The sequence below is a fragment of the Ruditapes philippinarum genome, unplaced genomic scaffold (assembly GCF_026571515.1).
Source record: "Ruditapes philippinarum isolate M1 unplaced genomic scaffold, ASM2657151v2 ctg6152_1_1_1_1, whole genome shotgun sequence".
Lineage (NCBI taxonomy): Eukaryota > Metazoa > Mollusca > Bivalvia > Venerida > Veneridae > Ruditapes > Ruditapes philippinarum.
Genome location: NW_026858606.1, coordinates 3536 through 24486, shown reverse-complemented (window position 1 = coordinate 24486; position 20951 = coordinate 3536). Strand labels below are relative to the sequence as shown.

Here is a 20951-nt window from a genome sequence, read left to right as displayed (position 1 = left end):
TTACTTTTTTATAAATAGGAGGTTGCCAAATTTTTTATAACAAGCTATTTATGAAACCTACGAAAATGAGGATTAGGATCAAGCGACCGGGGGTGAGTTTCGACAAAGTGTTGTTTTGTTGTTGTCTAACAACATTTAAAAAAGCTTTTATATATTGTGTATGAAAATCAATTTAGATTTTTAGTACGTTTTTTAGAAAGTTGTGATAATCATTTCATGGCACTTTTTGAACAGGATTTAAAACCTTTTTTTTACGTTGCACACATGTCACAGGGGGGTTTTCTTGTGTGAAATGGATACGGGTGGATAAACAACTAAAATGGTTTCAGCTTCAGCTTCTTGATTTATACAGTTTTCTTTTATACATTGAATTCGACGTATGATATCTTTCTCTCAATTCTTCATGACCAAGTTAATACTAGTCAATAAAAACGTCCTGAAACCAAGAAGAATTTATTAATAAAAAGTATCAACTCATTACAAAAATAATTATTAATACAGCATTACAACATTTCTCATTTTCAACATTTCACACGATGGTATATTTCTTATTCCACTTGAACAAGGATCCACTGTAAGGAAATCTGTACTTACAGGTTCTAAATATTCACAAGAGGTGCACGGATGTTTACAGAACTTTTCCTACGTTTACAACGACCACTATTTTCTACCCAAGAACTAATGTCTGCAGTATAAGAGGGGCAATACAATCTATCCTTTACTAAATTAATGGTTCTTTCCCTGCTTGGGTGGCCTATCTGATTGTGTAAACTTTCTATGATTTGCTTCCTAAAACAAGATGGTACCACCAACTGTAAAATAGTTTCTGTCTTGTTTCCTATTTCTCTATATAACAAGCCACGTTTAACTTTGAATTTATTAAAGTGCCTAGACATTGTCAAATGGTCATTGTTACATATCAAATTCTTACTCGGAAAACTATTATCTATAGTAGCCCTTAACCAAACACCTACAATGGATCATCACGTTGACTTTTCCTTAACTGACGTAATTCAATCTGTGCGATAGGTTGTCCTGGATGTGTACAATCTATAATATCTAATGAAGTTTGTGGCAATGTCTCAACACCCGGTACTGGAAATATAGAACTATGACAAACAGCAGTGATGGTTTCACTGTCTATACTCACTTGATCTTTATCTACCTGTTTATGAGGATAGCGTGACATAATATCTGCATCAATGTTTTTCGCTCCAGGTCTATAAACAATTGAAAAGTTAAAATCACTCAGTTTGGACACCCATCTTTGACCAGTAGCTTCCAATTTCGCTGACGACAAAACATATGTAAAGGGGTTTATTATCCGTATAAACTGTGAAAGAACTTGTCAAAAGATAATCTCAAAATTTTTCCGTGATTGCCCATTTCATAGCTAAGAATTCCAACTTAAAGTAGAATTTTTTTCTTCCTTTGTCAGACTCCTGCTTGCAAAAGCAATAACTCTTTTCTTACCTTCTTGTTCTTGATATAAGACTGCCCCCAAACTTCTCGTTGAACTTGCATCTGTATGAAGGATAGATGGTTTACCAAAAATTGGATAACCTAGAACAGGTGGGGATAGTAAAATCTGATATTATCAAAGGTCTTCTGATGAATGTGTTCCCATTTCCATGCTGTATAACTAGATTTTTACCTTTCTCTATAGTTGTAGGCGGCAGGAAATCCCGGCATATTAAAATGAAACAGACATAGCTGATGTATTCTTTTCAATGTTTTTCGTGTTGTTGTTATCCTTTTATTTGGCTGAATTCGTCATTTAAACAAGACACAATTAAGATTTATCTTAAAGTAAACTTTGAAGTACCCTGCCGCCAGGTCCATTGATATCTAAGTTAACAAGCTAGAATCAGATTTTGTAAAAGTGAATTTCTGTTTAAAAAATAAAAATTATCGTAGTTTGATTTAAAAACTCAAGTTAAGAACATACTAAATTATATATTGATAGTAAAATCACTTTTTAGATTGGACTTTCGAATTTTTACCGATACTCAAAATATTCTCATACTAATAAAGTTTTATTTTAATTATGAAATCCGCAGATAATGTGAAAGGATCTTTATATTTCATTTATGTGTATAAGTAAGTAAGTAAGTAATTTATTTATTGTGTAATTCGTCCTTATAATTCATTGATGATATGAATGTTTTTATGTTTACTTTATTATATATTGTGCAGTACAAATTAATGTAAATGAATATTTCCAGAGAATCGCTTTTCAAAGCTTATCAAGGAAATAAAAGTGAAAGGCGCATACTTGTTTGTATAACCTAAGTTCCCGAACACTGGGCATGTAAAAAAAATAGTAATCAGTCTGGTCTATAAACCTTAGGGGGGCTTTTGTTTGATGGACTGGGGGGGCGGTCTTTTGTCCTACCTGTTTTTTGATGGGGGGGGGGCTTTTGTCCTATGTGTTAATTTAATGGGGGGGGGGGGGGCTTTTGTTTTTACCTGCGATAAAACGACTTTTTTATTGTCATAAATATTATTCTTATTATTATTCTTATCATTATTATTCGTATCATTATTATTCTTATTATAATTATTATTATCATCATCATTATCATCATTATCATCATTATTATTATTATTATTATTATTATCATCATCATCATCATCATTATTATTATTATTATTATTATTATTATTATCATCATCATCATCATCATCATCATCATCATCATCATCATCATAAGTATTATTATTGTTATTATTTATTATTTATATTATTATTATTACTATTATTATTATTATTATTATAATTATCATCATCGTCATCATCATCATTATCATCATTATTATTATTATTATTATTATCATCATCATCATCATCATCATCATCATCATCATAAGTATTATTATTGTCATTATTTATTATTAATATTATTATTATTACTATTATTATTATTATTAAATTATTATTATTATTATTATTATTATTATTATTATTATTATTATTATTATTTAAAAAAAAACCGATTGAGCATTAGAATCAAAGTTTTGTCTATGAAAAAGTATCAATGGTTATGTTATACATGTATGCAAAGTTATCGTTTATGGCTACATGATATTTCCCATTGAATATTGCATTATTTTGGATCGAATAAAGGTCTTAGTATGCTGGTTTCTTCCGCATTATCACTAACCTAAATATAAATTCGTTGCATTATTAATGCTAAATGCTTTATTACACAAACGGTATCTAGGCATATCACGCGTTTAAAAAAAAGCCAATGAGTTTAAAGTGTTGGTTTTGTATCACGTGAATCCTATCAACCAATCAGAAATAGCGCAGGCGAAATGAAAAAAGAAAAAACGGGATTGGAAATGGAGGTTAATAAAATTCAGAATATTGCAAAACAAGGTAGGTTAAAAGTTATTTTTATCGTTGCAATATCAATATGCGATCAATAGAATAGTTGCATTTTGTGAACAACAGCTTATTTCAGGGTTAAACTGATTTGTTTTTAGAAAACTTTAACACTGTTTAATCTGTTTCGCTTTCCAATATGGCCGCCGGATTAGATAATTAAAGCAGGGATTTACGAGTTTGATTTTAATTTCTAAACTGTATCTTGTTTAATTAATAATTTGTATGAAAAATGCAAAAACAAAAAAAATGAAAAGGGCATTTGATAAATGCGTTAATCATAACTTCCCTTCAGGGTAAAAAAGACACCGAGTTAAAAATTACGACATTTAAACATCGAAGATGTCAAGGTATTACAGCCCCTGGACATGGTAGTACAAAGGATTAATCAGTGTGTGTGTGACACGACCTATGTATGCTTGATTGGTCAACTAATTGGACTTTATAATCTTGAGCGATCTCAATTATCACTTAAAATCAGGGGTGCGAATCAATGTGCAATCAAGCTGAAAAGAGACACTCAAATTCTATTTATTTTAATAGTAATTTATGAAATTGATAGCCGAAAAATAGGTTATTTTTTATCTATTCAATATAATAACAAAAATTATCAGATTTAACGGATTAACATATTATAAAAGAAAATTGCTTAGTACTTCTAAAAATAGGTTTATAAATGTTTAGATAAAATTGTTTCCCAGTCTTGATAATTTAACGAGCAGAATACTTGTTTTATATTCGCAGTTTTTATTTTTATACAAATCCCCAATATTTGATGCAAACATAAGTCAATTTAAAGACTCCGCTCTTTTCAATGTTATTCACTTTTTTAAGTTTCTGTACACATGTTGTTATATATTTCTTATTTATTATAACCTATTCTTAACTGAATACAAATCTTAAACAAAAATAGCAAACAAATATTTCTTTGTTATTTAAATCATTATACATTTAAATAAATAAATAAAATGAAAATATTTGTCAGAATTTTTTATTTACATTAATACAAAGAATGACAAATACATATCTGTATGATTGCATGTTATATGGCCGACAGGTGTTAAGGTTAACAGTTAACTGTTAATTCACTTACCCTTTGTGTCAAAAGATATGAGCCGCGTCACGACAAAATCAACATAATGGGTTTGCGACCAGCATGGATCCAGACCAGCCTGCGCACCCGCGCAGTCTGATCAGAATCCATGCTGTTCACATTGATACGAAGCTTAGATCAGGAACCTGTTGTCGGTATAAGAATTTTATAACTCGTGAATATAACATATCGCAACGAAACAGGAGTTTTAAAACGGTTTTGTTTGTATTGTTTTAGCATTAATAGTAATTAGCAAGATCGAGTTTACTCGCAATTCAGGACAGACAAATCTTGGTTTTCATTCGATATTTTTGGTTATTTATCTACGTTATTCAGGATTACCCAGATTTAAAATTGTATATACATGAGTTTTCAACATTTACATTGGATTTTTTATTGGACAAATTAAAATTAAATTATTTTTTTCTTATTATAATTAAAACTCTTTGTTTAGTTTTTAAGATAAACATTACGCATAAGGTGATATCGCATGAGTTAGTCACAAACACGCGCCTGTTTGAGGAAACAGTTATTTAATATTTCGTTATACATAAATTTAAACGCTTGAAAAACTGTATTGAGCCTTTGTACATCACACATTTTTCGACATTCCATATTTTGACTTATATTTCACATAAAGCAATATGGTAACACACGCACGCACGCACGAACACACAAACATACATAACTACACATGCACATAAAAGTGAACACGTTCCTACAGTATTAACACTTTCGCACATGTGATCACTTATGAAATATTTTCAATGTGCTCTTTATCATTTTATGTTGAAATTATATTACGATTTTTTCAGGACATTGTACAGCGTGTTAAAATCTTCTAGAAATGCATCTGTGCCCTCTTTACAGCAATTATAGATGAAGCAAAGTATGGTAGCAAGTTATATAGATGTAAGTTCACGTATATATATTGTTGTGTTTTGTGAATAAAATAAGACAATTACACGGACGTACTGTCTGTAAAGAAGAGTTGCCCAGACTCATATATTCCCATCTGTATTGACATCATGTGTTTTATTCTTTCTCAAGGCAAAGTCAAATTTCCTTAATTACACGCATTTATTTTGAATTGAATAAATGTGGTTAGTTATAAATACATTGGTTTTCTTTTATATCTTGTTAGAATCAATTCTTAGGCGGAATGATGTCACACTTCATAAAATGACGTCAATTAAGGCATATATGATAGAAGCATTTTGCCGCGCATTTGAAAATGCTAAAATATACTTGCTTTTAATATGCAAAAATCAAATATATAAAATATAAGAATTAACTCGAACACACACAATGGTTTGATATAGATGCACTGTGCATCCGACTTTATTTTATTAAATTAGTTTTCTTTTCTTAAACATGTTACTGTATCAAAAAATATGAACCGTGTCATGACAAAACCAACATAATTCGGTTTGCGACCAGCATGGATCCAGACCAGCCTGCGAATCCGCGCAGTCTGATCAGGATCCATGCTGTTCGCTTACCAAGTCTATTACAAGTAGAGAAACGGATAGCGAACAGCATGGATCCTGATCAGACTGCGCGGATGCGCAGGCTGGTCTGGATCCATGCTGGTCGCAAACCCATTATGTTGGTTTTGTCGTGACACGGCTCATATTATGTTAATCACTTTTATATATGTAAATTATAGTTTTTTTAGTTACTACGTGCGTAAGCGATAAGTACGCCGCTTTGATAAGGTGAGAGTGACGTTACATTTTCTTTTGTACATGTACACTAAAGTTAACAACATTAGTCTGAATAGGTAAATCAGGGTTTTCAAAGCGAATATAATGCAAGATAAGAAACAGAATTTGAAATGTCTTGATGGCAAAGTTAGTAAAGTCATTAGAACTTCATACACAAGAGAAACAAGAAGGCCTGGATATCATACGACACATTATACATTGACGGAGTGCCAGTGAGGGATAACTAGGGAAGTGCGGAGAATGGAATTAGTGTGTTAGTCTGGAACTGTAATGGATTGACTAGTGAAAAGTTGTGCGATGACTCATTTTTGAACAAATTATTTGCTAATGATATAATATTTATGATTGAATCTTGGACCAGTATAAAAAGCCAGATTGAGTTACCAAATTATCATTGTTTTAATTATTTCAGGAAATTTAGACATAGGAATGCTAAAAGATGTAGTGGTGGAATAGTTATATACATAAAATCAGATATTGTTCCAGGTATAGAAATAGTGAAAAATCATTTTGACAGTATACTATGGTTGAAGTTAGATAAAATATTTTTTCAATCTTCATCTGATATTTATTTATGTGGTTTATACCTATGGACTGATGATAGTCCCGCAGCTAAAGTTTACAATGTTAATTTATTTGATTTACTACAAAATGATATATATGAATACGAGCAGTTAGGAAGAGTACTATTGGCTGGCGATTATAATGCTAGAGTAGGCTTAAACCCAGACTATATTGTATGTGATAGTTTTGTACCAGATATTGACCCTGAAAGTTATTGTCCTGACCGAATCATTAGCCGGGCCTCAAAGGACAAAACATGTAATTCACGCGGCAGTCAATTACTGGATCTATGTAAGGCTACTACATTTAGAATAGTAAATGGTCGTCTTGGTAGTGATTTCAACTCAGGTGAATTCACGTACTTGAATAACAAATCATGCAGTACAATTGACTACTTATTAGTGCGCGAAAAAGATTTTTCCATAATCCACGATTTTACCGTTGACAATTTCAGTATTTTCAGTGATCATGCATCATTGCGTTTTTTAATATGTTGTGATCGTATACGTGATTTAAGTCAATCTGATACAAATTTGATCTCTACGTATTTCAAATGGAATGCCGACCATGAGAAAAACTTTAGACGCGGTTTAATTGCCAAGTTGCCCGATTTTAACGAGTTATTATTAAATCATGGCAATCGTGATTTAATTTCTGTTGACAATATAGTCAATAAATTTACTGGTATTATTCGTGAGATAGCAGACCCATTATTTAAGAAAACCCGAAAAAATTGTAATAGACCGACTATTGATGATAATAACAAAACTTGGTTTGACCATGAATGTCGATCATAAAGATCTATTTACGAGGCGGCACTTAATAAGTTTAATGGGAATAAAACTCAAGAAAATCACATTGAACTGAATAATGCAAAATATGCATATAAACAATTAATAAGAAAAAAGAAAAATTTACATTATCAAAAAATGTCTAAACAATTAACAGAATTAAAGCATGCGCAACCCCGTGACTTCTGGCGATTATTTAGAAAACACGATAATAACAAGACTGACTTATCTAATGATGATTTCAAACAGTATTTTTCGTCAATGTTTGAAGATATTCAGGTACAATGTATCGATGAAGTTGTAAATCTTTTGTCAACAGACGAACTTAATAGAAGTTCTGATGATGATGTATCTAAACAATTAAATGAGCGTATATCTATTACAGAAGTACGCGAAGGAATTAGGCGTTTAAAGCGTAACAAAGCTTCATGTCCAGCTGACAATTTACTAAATTAATATTTTTTAAATGCAGCTGACATTTTAGACGGGCATTTAGCGGATTTATTTAACATTGTTTTTGATTCAGGTGTCTTTCCAGAGAAATGGGCCGAAGGTTTCATTATACCGCTACATAAAAAAGGTGATGTGAATAACGTCAATAATTATCGTGGTATAACGTTATTGAGTAATCTCGGTAAATTGTTTACGGGGATTTTAGATGTGCGAGTCGTTAAGTGGTGTGAGAGTCAAAAAAAATTACCAGATGCGCAATTCGGTTTCAGAAAAATCATAGCACCGTTGATGCAATCTTTGTACTACAGAATTTAATACAGCAAAGCTTAAACGACAAAAAACGTCTGTGTTGTGCTTTCGTTGATCTGAAAAAAGCATTTGATTCAGTGAACCGTGACGCGTTGTGGTTTAAACTGTACAAAAAAGGATTAAATGGTAAAATTTTAACAATGTTTAGAAACATGTACAATATTGTAAAGTCTAGTATAAAATTTAATAATGAATTTTCTGATTTTGTTGAAATCGCGGAGGGCTTACGTCAGGGGCAGACAAATTCGCCGACATTTTTTCCTTATTTATTGAAGACATCGAATCGTTTTTGCAGCAAGATAATACAACTGGCCTAACCATTAACGAAATTTGTCTTGTAATTTTGTTATTTGCGGATGATATGGTAATATGTGGCGATTCTGTAGAAGATTTACAATCGAGACTGAATTCTTTACGCGAATATTGTGAAAAATGGGGGTTAGAGGTAAACACTGCAAAAACCAAAGTTGTTGTTTTTAGGAAACGAGGGCCAGTTAAAAGAAATGAACATTTCATTTATAATGATGAACAGTTAGAAATTGTTGATGATTTTAATTATTTGGGAATAACGTTGAATTACACTGGTACTTTCGCTTTAAATATAAAATGTCTAAAAGGCAAAGCACTTAGGGCGATGCACACATTGTTAAATAATATCAAAAGATATAACATTCGTCCGGATATTTCATTGCAACTTTTTGATGCATTCGTAGGATCGATATTAAATTATGGTTGTCCTATTTGGGGGTTTACTAAGTCTTGTGAATTAGAGCGTATTCATCTACAGTTTTGCAAAACAATCCTTGGTGTAAAACAATCGACAAGTAACGCAGCTATATATGCAGAATTGGGTCGCTATCCTTTATATGTATTTCGTTTTGTACATATTATTAAATACTGGGTCAAGATTATCAATACGGATAATATGCTATTAAAATCAGTTTATGCACATTCATTGGCGCAGTATTATAATGGTAGAAAGAATTGGGTTTTCCATGTTAAAAAACTGCTTGATGATTATGGATTTAGCTCTGTTTTTGTAAATCATGAAAACATAAATTTCAAATTATTTGTAAATTTGTTCAAGAAAACAGTAACGGATTGTGCCTTACAGAAACTATTTGGAGATATTGAGAAAAATGAAATACTGAAATCCTTGTACATACATTTAAAACCGAGCTTTGGTATGTCGGATTACTTGATTAAAATAAATTCGTTTAAAATACGTAATAGCATAACTAGATTGCGCGTGTCGTCGCATAATTTATTTATAGAATCTCTTAGACATGGGCGTAATCGAAAACCAAGAAATGAAAGATTATGTTATTTCTGCGGTAATGACATAGAAGATGAATTTCATTTTATAATCACATGCAAAAAATATTCTGACCTGAGAAGCAAATTCATACCAAAATATTATGTGAAAAATCCGAGCATGTACAAATTTATTGATTTATTAAGTTCTAAAACGAAAAAAGTCTTGTTAAATTTGGGAAATTTTATAGCACAAGCATTTAAACGCAGGGAATTAAATCAACCGAATCTTCAGACATAATTATAAAAATGTTATCTTGTTAGTAATATTACTTTATTTCTTTTCATTCTCCATGTTTTGTTAATGCAGTCCAAAGATGTAGTTTTATCATTGTATGACACTTTGCTACTAAATAATGTTAACTTTGATGATTACGTGATGTTTAATTATATTTGAATGTATGTATTGTGTGACCATGTGCATTTTGTACACGGCTTATATGAATAAACTATCTATCTCTCTATCTATCATTAAATTTTATCACAAGTTCGAGCCTCACAAGTTGTCTTACTTTTTTGCGTTTGTCTTTCCATATATTTTTTTTAATTTTACATTAGAAAAATGAATTGGGATAGAAAGGCAGTTTTATTATGATATTTAATAATTTAGATATACATGCACGGATGATAGTGATTTTTATCCTGTATAGTATGTAGTATGTAGTAGTCATAGTACTTTTGCAGTGCAATAGTATTTCGTGCAAACTTAACTATAGTTGAAACAGTCTGTGTACAGTATCATGCATTCCGTATAAGTTTGCACCAACTTGCTAAATAGGGCTAAATATAGCTACATTTAAAACAAAATGAGACGTTAATAGAAAATATCACAGCATTTATAATCTTTACAATAAATGATACAAAACTTTCTTACCTGATTGATAATTATAAAGCAATATTTTTGGGAAAAAGGTGCAATCCGAGCCTAGCTGTCTTGAATTGATATTTACCACAACCTTACTTACTGCATTACGCTGAGAGTTGGCAAATTTGTTGATAATTTAATTTATATAGCTAGCCTGTTTGAAGATAATAAACACAATATGATAGCTGTTTTACACATGGATAGTGGACTTGACCACCTCGACACTTAATTATTATACTAAACGCACAGTACTTGTGCGCACGTAAAACATATTGCGTCGATACGTAAATGTTTCACGTGCGCACGTAATAGTCGAATTCGCATGTATTAACTAAACTGTTTCCTATGTTATTTTAATGCAATTGTCACATATGATACGTATATTTTATTATCTGAATTTGATTTCATAATATCAGATAAATGTTATAGGCAAGGGAGGATATTTTGATTTATATTTTGTGAGATTAATCACTTTATTTTTAGAGATAGCACACTGTAAGAGATTCTATTGTCAACTTACCTTGTTAAAAAGTCTTAACAATAAAAAAATATTAATCTACACTATTGTATATTGAAGGTATTCATTCGTTGCCGAGATAGTTTTTGAAACAATTGAAATTGAAACAAACAATAATCCAAGTTTGTTAAGATTAACGTTTTTATACAAATGAAAAGTATAGCTGGGTATTCCGCCTTTTACTTAACTGGATATCATTGTGCAAACACGGATCTACATCTGAGTAGCAAATGTCTGTACTTTTTAAGCTTTTTTTCAAACGAATTGACTCCTACTAACGATGCTTATATACATCGTAAAACGATCAAAAATATTATGTCAGCACTTTTGTTATACAATGTTATTTTGTATTAATATATTTTTTATCAATAAAACACTCTTTACATAGAACAAAGATACCATTATCATTTATATTACAGGACTGTGAAATAAATATATTCGTAAAGGTTTTATAACAAAAACATATAACCTATCATCCGTCATAGATTAATCATTTCATTTAAATCCTGTGTGAATGGTTGCTTATAAATGACATCTTTATCCTGATAATATAAAATAATTTTGAAATTTGCGTAAGAAAAAAAATGTATATATGTATACGCTTAAAAACTGCTTGTGTATAGTCTTTTTGAAAGTTGTGATAACTATTTAAAGACATTTTTTAAACAAGATTTTAAACTCTCTTTTTCAGATACACACATGCCGAAGAAGATTGTAATATCTGGAGATAACATTTCCTACGTCACGAAATAGACACCGTCACACTGGTCTACGTAACATTCCTATAGATGATTGATATACATGTATTTAAGTGCTTTTAAGAACTGTGTCTGAATGACGAATTTCTGTGAATACGGAATTTTTAGTTTTAATGATTATTAATAAAACTTTCTGTAATAATCAATTTGTGCTATGGACTCATTTTCCTAAAATAATATGTGAATGTTAACACGAACAAATGATATGAATATCTTTAAAATGTTTTATAGGACTGGTGTAATACAAATGGCTCATAAAAATCATTGTTAAGATAAATAGAAAAGAACTTCAAGTTGGTATACTGTATAGTTGTTTCTAGATTTAAACAACATGCAATTCATAAAGGTTACGGCTTGAAAATATCGAAAACTGTACATGTATAATTCGATCTCTAAAGAAAATATCGCAGTGCGGATTTTCTCCACCGTGATACGTATTTCATGACTCTGTATCGCAACATAACGGTATATCGCCGTTCCGTTGCAACGCTACATTAATTTGTCCCTCTGGAATAAGGTTTGCAACAATATATGACTGTTGTAGCGAAGACATGTATATTTTGTTTAATATATGTATACATATTGAATATATGCTTATGAAATAATAAATATTTAAGAGTGACTCGATTTGGTTTTTACTTTATCATTTTAAATACTCCAATTGTGAAGATAAAATTCTTAAGCATATGACTTTACAGTTCCCATTCAAAATGTGTAATAAAACATGTTCTATTGTACAAGTCTGCATTTCGGTCATGCATACGTGTCACTTATATGTAAATGCATGCTTTTGATATTATCTGTATCTTCTTTTATCAAGAAAATATAGTTCTGTATTCCCTGTGGACAACTAAAAAATTCCGTATATCCCCTGTATATATTGAAAATACGATTCCGTATATCCCCTGTATATGTAGAAAATACGATTCCGTATATCCTATGTATATGTAGAATATACGGTTCCGTATATCCTCTGTATACGTAGAAAATACGGGTCCGTATATCCTCTGTATATGCAGAAAATACGGTCCCGTATATCCTTGGTATATTTATAGTATACTAGAGATAACAACCTTGATATAGTCCGTATACGGGATTAAATTCTCCGTATACTTCAGAAGTACGAACAAATATACGTACATGTATATGGGGCAAATACGGAATTCCGTATATGCCTGATGCATATACGGACTTCCCGTATACCCGGTGTTCCCTATACGGACTCGTATACTTGGTCCGTATATTCGACGAATACATCCCGTACACGCCCGTATATGTCAAAAATACGGGACCGTATATTCCCGTATATCAGTATATTTTTCGCAGTGGCGGTGGCTAGAAAATGTCGAAACATATAAATATATATTTTGACCATAAAAGGAAATTCCGCGAAACATAGGTTCTGTGCTGCAGTACGTCTGCATCACAACAGACCGGTTTATTGCTGCACCTCTTAGATTGTCCCTTTAGTGTCAGGCTTGCATTTAACGTATGACAGTAAATGTTGTAGCGTAGACATTTTCATTTTGTATATCTATTAATTATATGTTTATGAATGAATTAAAAGGTTTTGCTTGAAAGTGAGTTGATTTTGTTTTGCTTTATTACTTCAAATAATTCAATTCAATAATAATAATGATAATGATAATTATGATAATAATAATAATAAAATAATCCTAATAATATGTAACTGAATATATAGTTCTCAATCACAACGTATAATCAAATAATCAAATGGTATATTTCAGTTAATAAGTTTATTTTCCGCAGTGACAATAGAAATTCATTTTATTCTTTGTGTACATGTTGTGCTATTAACTTACTTTCTTTTAAATGGTCATATGCATAACACCATACGCAAGTACCTTTTAAGAACCCATCATGCGCATCTATCGTAAATAACTTTATATTCGGAAGTAGTGGCAAATTGATACAGTACAAACTAAATCAAATTACAAATGAATTAAATACAAACTTTGAGAGAACATGTTCATTGATGCATCAAGCTTTTCGATTCCTTACTTCCTGACTATTTTATCTTTTATCATTATCATATACCCATAGCAACATAATGAAATATCTGTTACTATAATCCTTTTTTTAAGATAAGGCATAATGAATTAATAAAAATAATATTTGAAATTTTAACCAAAATGGATATTGATATATGAAAAAACACTGATCATATATTGTAAGACATTGGTTACAAAAATCTATCAATCTGAATGATTTAACATAAATGTTACAAACTCAGTCAAACCGAGTCTGCAATTTTCCTATAATTTAATTGTAAAAAATGCTTCCAGATCTTTCTCCAGATCATTAAGCTTGTTTTCCAACCCATATTTATAATGCCAAGTGATACATGCTTGTGAAGTTGCTAAACAAAATGAAATCAAACCAAATTCGAAGCTTCTAAAATGGTACTACATTTATTCAAATATCTCCATGCCTGCATAACATCACTTCAGTGTGCTCGATAACTTGCAGCGATTTATCCACTCAATTGTTTCATCTAGTCGATTGTTGAATGATATAGCGGATAGATTGAAATTAATGTTTTTCTCAAAAGTAACTAATGATGGTTCGAATGTAATGGCATATTTCCATACATGATGGAAAGCTGACGGGTGTTTTGAAAGTTTTATTAAGTTTGTAACAAGAAACTTTTCAAAAATACATAGAGTTCTAAGCATTTTTCTATTTAATGAAGTGTAATAACTTTGAGGATCGTTATGAAAAAATGCAGATTCATTATCAATTAACCATATTTTGCCATTCGATGACATAAGGGTATTATGTGCAACTCTATTAAGTAATCGGTTTCCAACGCCAATTCTGTATTTCTTCAACCTTGAAATGAAGAAAAAAAACGAATATACGAATATAATCAAGTATTTCAATTTCTTTCACAAATATTTCTCTTCAAAGTTTAGAATTTAGTCTAAGAAAGTATAATAAGAAAACAGACCTACAATATATATGAAAGTTGTAATAAAAGCTTATCACTTGCATAGTTTGCTTTTAGAAATATTATTTTTTTTATCAATCAGTGTTACCTTTTCTCCGAAAAATGTTTTGGATATTGTGTATGATGTTTTTGTGCGTGATATGGGTCAATAAAATGATAAAACTTATTAAACAATATATCTACTACAATACGAGTTTCTTTTCTACATTATTATATCTTAAGGTTTTATATGAATATACAAAACATATGGTAATGAAGTGTCGGGACATATTCAAATTTCGCAAATATTAAGAGAACTGTTTTTATTTTTTTTAAATGTATATGTTATTTATTTGTTAACTATTAAGGGGTTTATAGTATGTGATCAACCAGGTTTACTGAACGTCATTTTTGTTGTGAGTGCATCTTTTTTCGTACTTTTAGTTCTTTCGTATATAGTGATTTTTTTATAGCAGGTGGTTTCAGAATTCCTTATTTAAATACTTTCTAATCGTAGGTATTTATCCTGCATTTTAAATTTGCCGTTGACAGCTTATCTGCGATATGCAATCGTCAAAACCTGTAATTTTCTTTCAAAATTCCATTTTATTTAGTTTTCTATGCTTTATCGTTTAGAGCACATGCTTTTTATTTAGCCATATGACGCTTTTGCTGAATGACACATTCAAGGTTTATTGATAACCGCCATATGAACACATCTTCGGATGTTTCAAATTTGTTGAATTCTGCGTAAGCCGGTGCTTTAGGTGTGGGGGATTTTTTTGTTTGCTTTTTTTATGAAATGAGCTGTAATTATGGTTTGAATTATCCATGAAATATGGTCGCCATTTTTCGGGTTCATGAACTTTATATGCCAATATAAATGCATGTCAGTAAACATATACAACAACAATTCATAATAAAAAGATAATTAATACAGAATCATTATGGTTAACATGAGTACCTGTCACAATGCTTGATTAAGTTGTCAAATATTATCATTGTGCCCCACTGAATAAGCTCCGATATGGAAGTATTACTTTTAAGCGTATTTGTATTATAAATTACATCACTGTTCACTGGCTTCCCTGATATAACAGCATCTCTTATGACCGAAGGCATAAATACCTTGTGACTGTAAAAAATGTTAGCATAGCGATGAAATAACCTTATGCTTATAAAGGTAATAATGTTTTCCTGTTCGTTCAATAAAAACGGAATTCACAATAATCAATAAAGTATGTTAATAAGAATTTTACTTTGCTCATCTGTTTTCTGAAGACAAGCAGACTCGTTTCCTTTACAAAATGCAGAGTAGCAAGCAAATCGTTTACAATTTACCATTATAGCAAGAAGAAGGACGGACAGTCAATCAATTCAGTAACAATGCCTTTCCAAATTGTCTTTCGTGAGGTTCTACATTTAAGTTATCTGCTTTAAAACATTCCTGTCGTGTTAAGAAGTAGTGTCATTGTAACTTTAAAGCAAGTTGAATATATATATGTATCAAGCATGGCCCAGTAATATTGAGTTAGTTTAAATAATGACATTTTCTGTTTTATCGTTTAATTAATTCGGAATAAGTAATATGACATTTTTAGTTGTAATAAAAGTTACAAGAATGTCATAGCAAATTATTTAAGTGGGTAACAGAAATTTTGGGTTAAATGTTACATTGTTCGTGTTCTTTTCTGCAAACGAAATTTCCGAACTTTAATTCCTTGCACCAACCTTCGAGTAATAAATGTTACAGCAATATTGTATCACTGTAAAGCTAATTTTTTCATGTGAATTTATAAAAACCTAAAACACATTAGTATATTTTTACCTTGTGTGATGGAGCCACCTGATCATTGCAACTAAGTCATGTTCTCGCCAGCCTAGATTGATAAAATCAGTTCCTTTCCATAATGGAGAAGATATATTTGAAATCACTACCTCTGGAACATTGTCCATGCCAAGTAAGCGAGATAAGTAGAAAGCAAAGGATTCAGCTATTAAAAAAAGATAAATACCTCCAGTTAAGTTTATGAACTTAATTAAATCACAAATAATCACTAAAATCCACTGAATGTAGCCTTCAAATTATCTTTAAATGCACGAGAAAGGAAAATGTAATGTCGACTTTGATAGAAATAAAGATGAAAACATTGATTATACCTCATTTCTAGGATTTTTGTTTGATTATATTTCTTGTTGTTATTGTAGCAATGCCCAATGCCGGCTAAATACACCTTAAAATTGTTTGTAGCTTATATTAACTAAATTAAATAATACAGTTTAAAGTTAAACTGACTATGTTTATTATGTTATGTGACGAATGTTTTAGCTCGTAACAAAAAAAAATCGAAAGAATCAGAATATACCAAATGCTGCTTGGGTTCGAACTTGCGATCATCCGCCTACACACAGTGACAGAAGTTAAATGATCCAAGGAATCGATTTGCTGACGTATTTGTCAGATAGTGTGTTTCTTGTTATTAATAAATGTAGTTGTGCAGCAGTTGTAACATATTTATAATGACGAATTTGCTTTTTATCAGTTTGTCATTTCGGTTATTTATCAGTTTACTGTCTCATGGATGTTTTAAACGCATATTCGTTTTTTGAAAATATGGACCACACCCACGTAAATTTGGTTAAGAAACAAACAGAAACTATTCACATTAAACAGATAAAAAGCTAAAATTGTGACCTTTCTGTAAATGACAGATTCTGAAATATATTAAATGCAGAAAGGAATAATTTCAATGTAAAATGTGTAAAAGTCATACGATGTAAACCATTCCCGCTGTATAAAACAACATACATGCACTTTATATTTTGTTTTATTTTAATCCAATGCGATGTCTTTACATAAGCTTTTTTGCTCTATTTATTAACATAAAACTATTTTCTAGTAACAGTGACATTGACCTTGATCTTATGGGGGTCAAAAGAAATCCAAGATGTGATTTTCAAAAAGGAGTGCTATAAAATAGGCTTAAATCAAATAATAAGTATATCATTTATAAGCCTAGTTATGGACGGGAAACAAACTTTCTTTTTAAATAACAGTGACTGTGACCTTGACCCTGATGGTTATACATAAATTCCAAGTGAGATATTATTTAGCGGCACCATTTAGTTTGACGCCTAAGTCTTACACCAATCTATTAATCAGGATTTTTAAAATTGAAATCCTTGTTGAAAGCAAACCACCTACATGAGCCATATTTATTTGTTGATATGAAATGTGAATATTTAACATTACAAGCCTTTGAATTACACTCACAACGGCTATGAATTATTTCAAAACTATATTCATGTTCTATGTTTTAATTGTGATCTGGTCCGTTCATTGACTCTCATACAGTTAGATATCACTTATTGAATCAGCATATTCCAGGGGTGCACAAGTTGTTGCATTCACAAAAAAGTCACTCAATCTTACTCTGTAACTATGTATAGATTAATATTTGCTGTCACAGCTTCGAGGTACCTCATTTGATTAAAATTATTTTAGAATGTTACCATTAAATTTCTCTTGCACTATTTAAGTCCTTCATATTTTAACACGAAATTAAAAGGGATAAAGTTCAACTAAAATTTGTTGATTGTCAATATATTGGCGATGGGTAAATGTGTCTTTATGATAATTATGACTTACCACAAATCTTTGTGTTTGCTACCGTTCTCTGATGTCTTACACACATTGTAGACCCATCATTAAGTTTGACAATAGCATTGCCTCCAAGTCCACATACTGACCGATTTGCATTTATCACCTTCACTACACGTTGATGTGATATTTTTTTTATGAATTTTATGCTGTCAACTTGTTGCATCCCTTTTAAATTATAAAAAAATTTCAAAAAATGTGTAGCGTAAAATGGTAATATCTATGTTAATAAGTGGCCGTTTACAAAAAAAAATCAATATATCGACAACACTGAGTAACATATTATCCCACTACTCTGCATAATATGCGTTTAAAATGTTTGTATTTTAGACAGAATTTCCAATGTTATTGCCGTGACGCCTTTTCAAATATATCTCAGAAGATAGGAGTAAAAGGGAAAACGGAAAGCCTGAATGGCGTCTAGCATTGTATAACTAGAATTCTTCAAACTGAAGAAACTGAATGATTTAAAAGGATGCACTTGAGATCAGGTTCTATTAAACCGAGCCTGCAACATTTTCAATTTTGTCGCTTTCGGTGTTGAAAGGTCGTCCATGCCACAATCATTGTTTTCTCTGCCCTGTGTAGTTCGTTAAACGTCGCCTCATACATCAAAGATGCAATATTTTTTATTCTTAAAGATCGTTTAACACAACGTTATTGTTATGTATACATGTTAAGTGGCATTTTAAATTGACCTTTTTCAACTAGAATGGTTCCAGTTTCACTACTTTATTTGAATACTGTTTATGATAATCACCCTGAGGATGATATGTTGCCTGTTTTTTAAATTTGTCTTTTGACGTCTTGTCTTTAATATGCAGATTTCGTTACCTCAACTCCGCTTTCATATTTTTGGTGTTCCCCTTGTGCTGTCGCTTAAAACACGTTTGACTGTAATTTTGTCGTCCATTGACTTTTTTTAAAAATTAAAGGAATTTTATTCGGGGACTTTGCGCCGTTTTTCATGAATGTTTCTTAAATGCAAATTGGGCTAATAACATGATTAAATGTTGAATTATGCGAAATCCGGTGCTTTGGGGTTACTAACTGTTTCCCATACCGTCCAACGGAAATGAAAAACCGTTTCTCGTTGTTTGTTACATGTTATGTATTTGGAAAAATGCTTCATATTATAAACTTTATAGATTTGAGTCAAATCAAAAGCTGTTCTTTACTTTGTCATTGATTTTTTACTGTCGAGTTCTAAAGAACTTGATATCCGACAATTATTTAAGAAATATAAAAAAAAGTGTCCACCTTCTTATTTTAATTAGTTTTTTTTTTCATATTAAATACTTGTCATAATATCTGAATAAAAAAATTAAAAAAAACTTTTTTAAAATCTTACCTTTTGGAACAAATGTCTCTGCATAATCATTCCAGAAGATCCCATCCTTTAGTAAAGTTAAATTGTTGGATCTTGTGTTTTGGAATTTCAGATTCAAAGATGATTTTTTAAAATTATCATTTTGTTGAAAAGAAACACATAATAAACCAATTAAAACCATGCAAAGTAAACAACATAGTTTAACGCTAAATATGTTTTTATTTTTCATAGTGAAATGAAATAAACCGTGAAAACACGAAATATGTGTTGTTTGATCAATGTCATACATCAGAAATACATTGTAACAGCGCTATTATGTACCATAGGATTTTTGACATGATTTAAGTTGTTCAAATCATATACATTACTATTACAAGGATGTCAAAAGATTGTTTTAAGATGTGTGTATTTCATGTCTGTGAGCAGTACGATAGATCTTTATAATAACAGAAACAAGTAATGTCATGTGTTGCCTTAAGTGAGGTGGACCTTAGTTGTCAAAATCAATTATTATTTTGAACAATGTAAGTATGCCATTACAACTGTTTCTATTTATCCGTTGCCATTCTGTTGGAGGTACCTCAATCCTTTAACGGGTTTTGAAATAAACTGTCTGTGTTTTTGTGAACAGTAATCACATGTTTTAACCACAAAACTAAAAGGGGTGAAGTGTAGCGTAAATATGCTGAGTTCTAGTCCAATTAATGGCTCTTTTTTTACATACCCTGTACAATTTAATCTTCAACTATGTCTAAAAGACATATTAGAAAAATTCTCTATGTGTAATTGACAATTGTTTATTATAAAACTCTTTCAAATTTTATTAATATGCTTTTAAACAACTTTTGGGATTTTGTTTTTTTTAATTTGAGAAGTAAAATGAGTATGAAAATAATGATAAAGCACTCAACTTCAATATGAATAGGCTATAAATATCGCTCAAATAGCTATACACGGTTTCTAAATTTTATTTTCCTATATTCATGTTTGCACGGTAGCTTACACTTTCCAGTATCATGTCTTTGAAGGCTCATTCAAATCGAGGCTGGAATATTTTGCCACTTTACCCCATTTGGCGTCTTTAGGGAATACGTTATCCTCTATTTTATCCAATGTCAAAGGAATTCGAAATGGAAACTTCTATTACAACCTTATTGATTTGTGAAAGTTTTATTTTCAGATTTTAGTGATGATTCTCTTTTAATTTAGTGGTTTTTTCAGACTTCAGAAA

At 30.7% G+C, this 20951-nt stretch overlaps 1 protein-coding gene across 1 annotated transcript; it reads right to left on the bottom strand.

The window, feature by feature from the left end:
- Window positions 1-13373: 13373 nt before the first annotated feature.
- LOC132753707 (four-jointed box protein 1-like) lies at window positions 13374-20006 on the bottom strand. Its single transcript, XM_060744203.1, has 5 exons — window positions 19742-20006; window positions 18379-18558; window positions 16558-16723; window positions 15694-15864; window positions 13374-14632 (listed from the first exon to the last, which is right to left on the bottom strand). The coding sequence occupies exons 1-5, from the start codon at window positions 19947-19949 to the stop codon at window positions 14242-14244; spliced, it is 1116 nt and encodes a 371-aa protein (XP_060600186.1). The 5' UTR covers window positions 19950-20006; the 3' UTR covers window positions 13374-14241.
- Window positions 20007-20951: the final 945 nt, after the last annotated feature.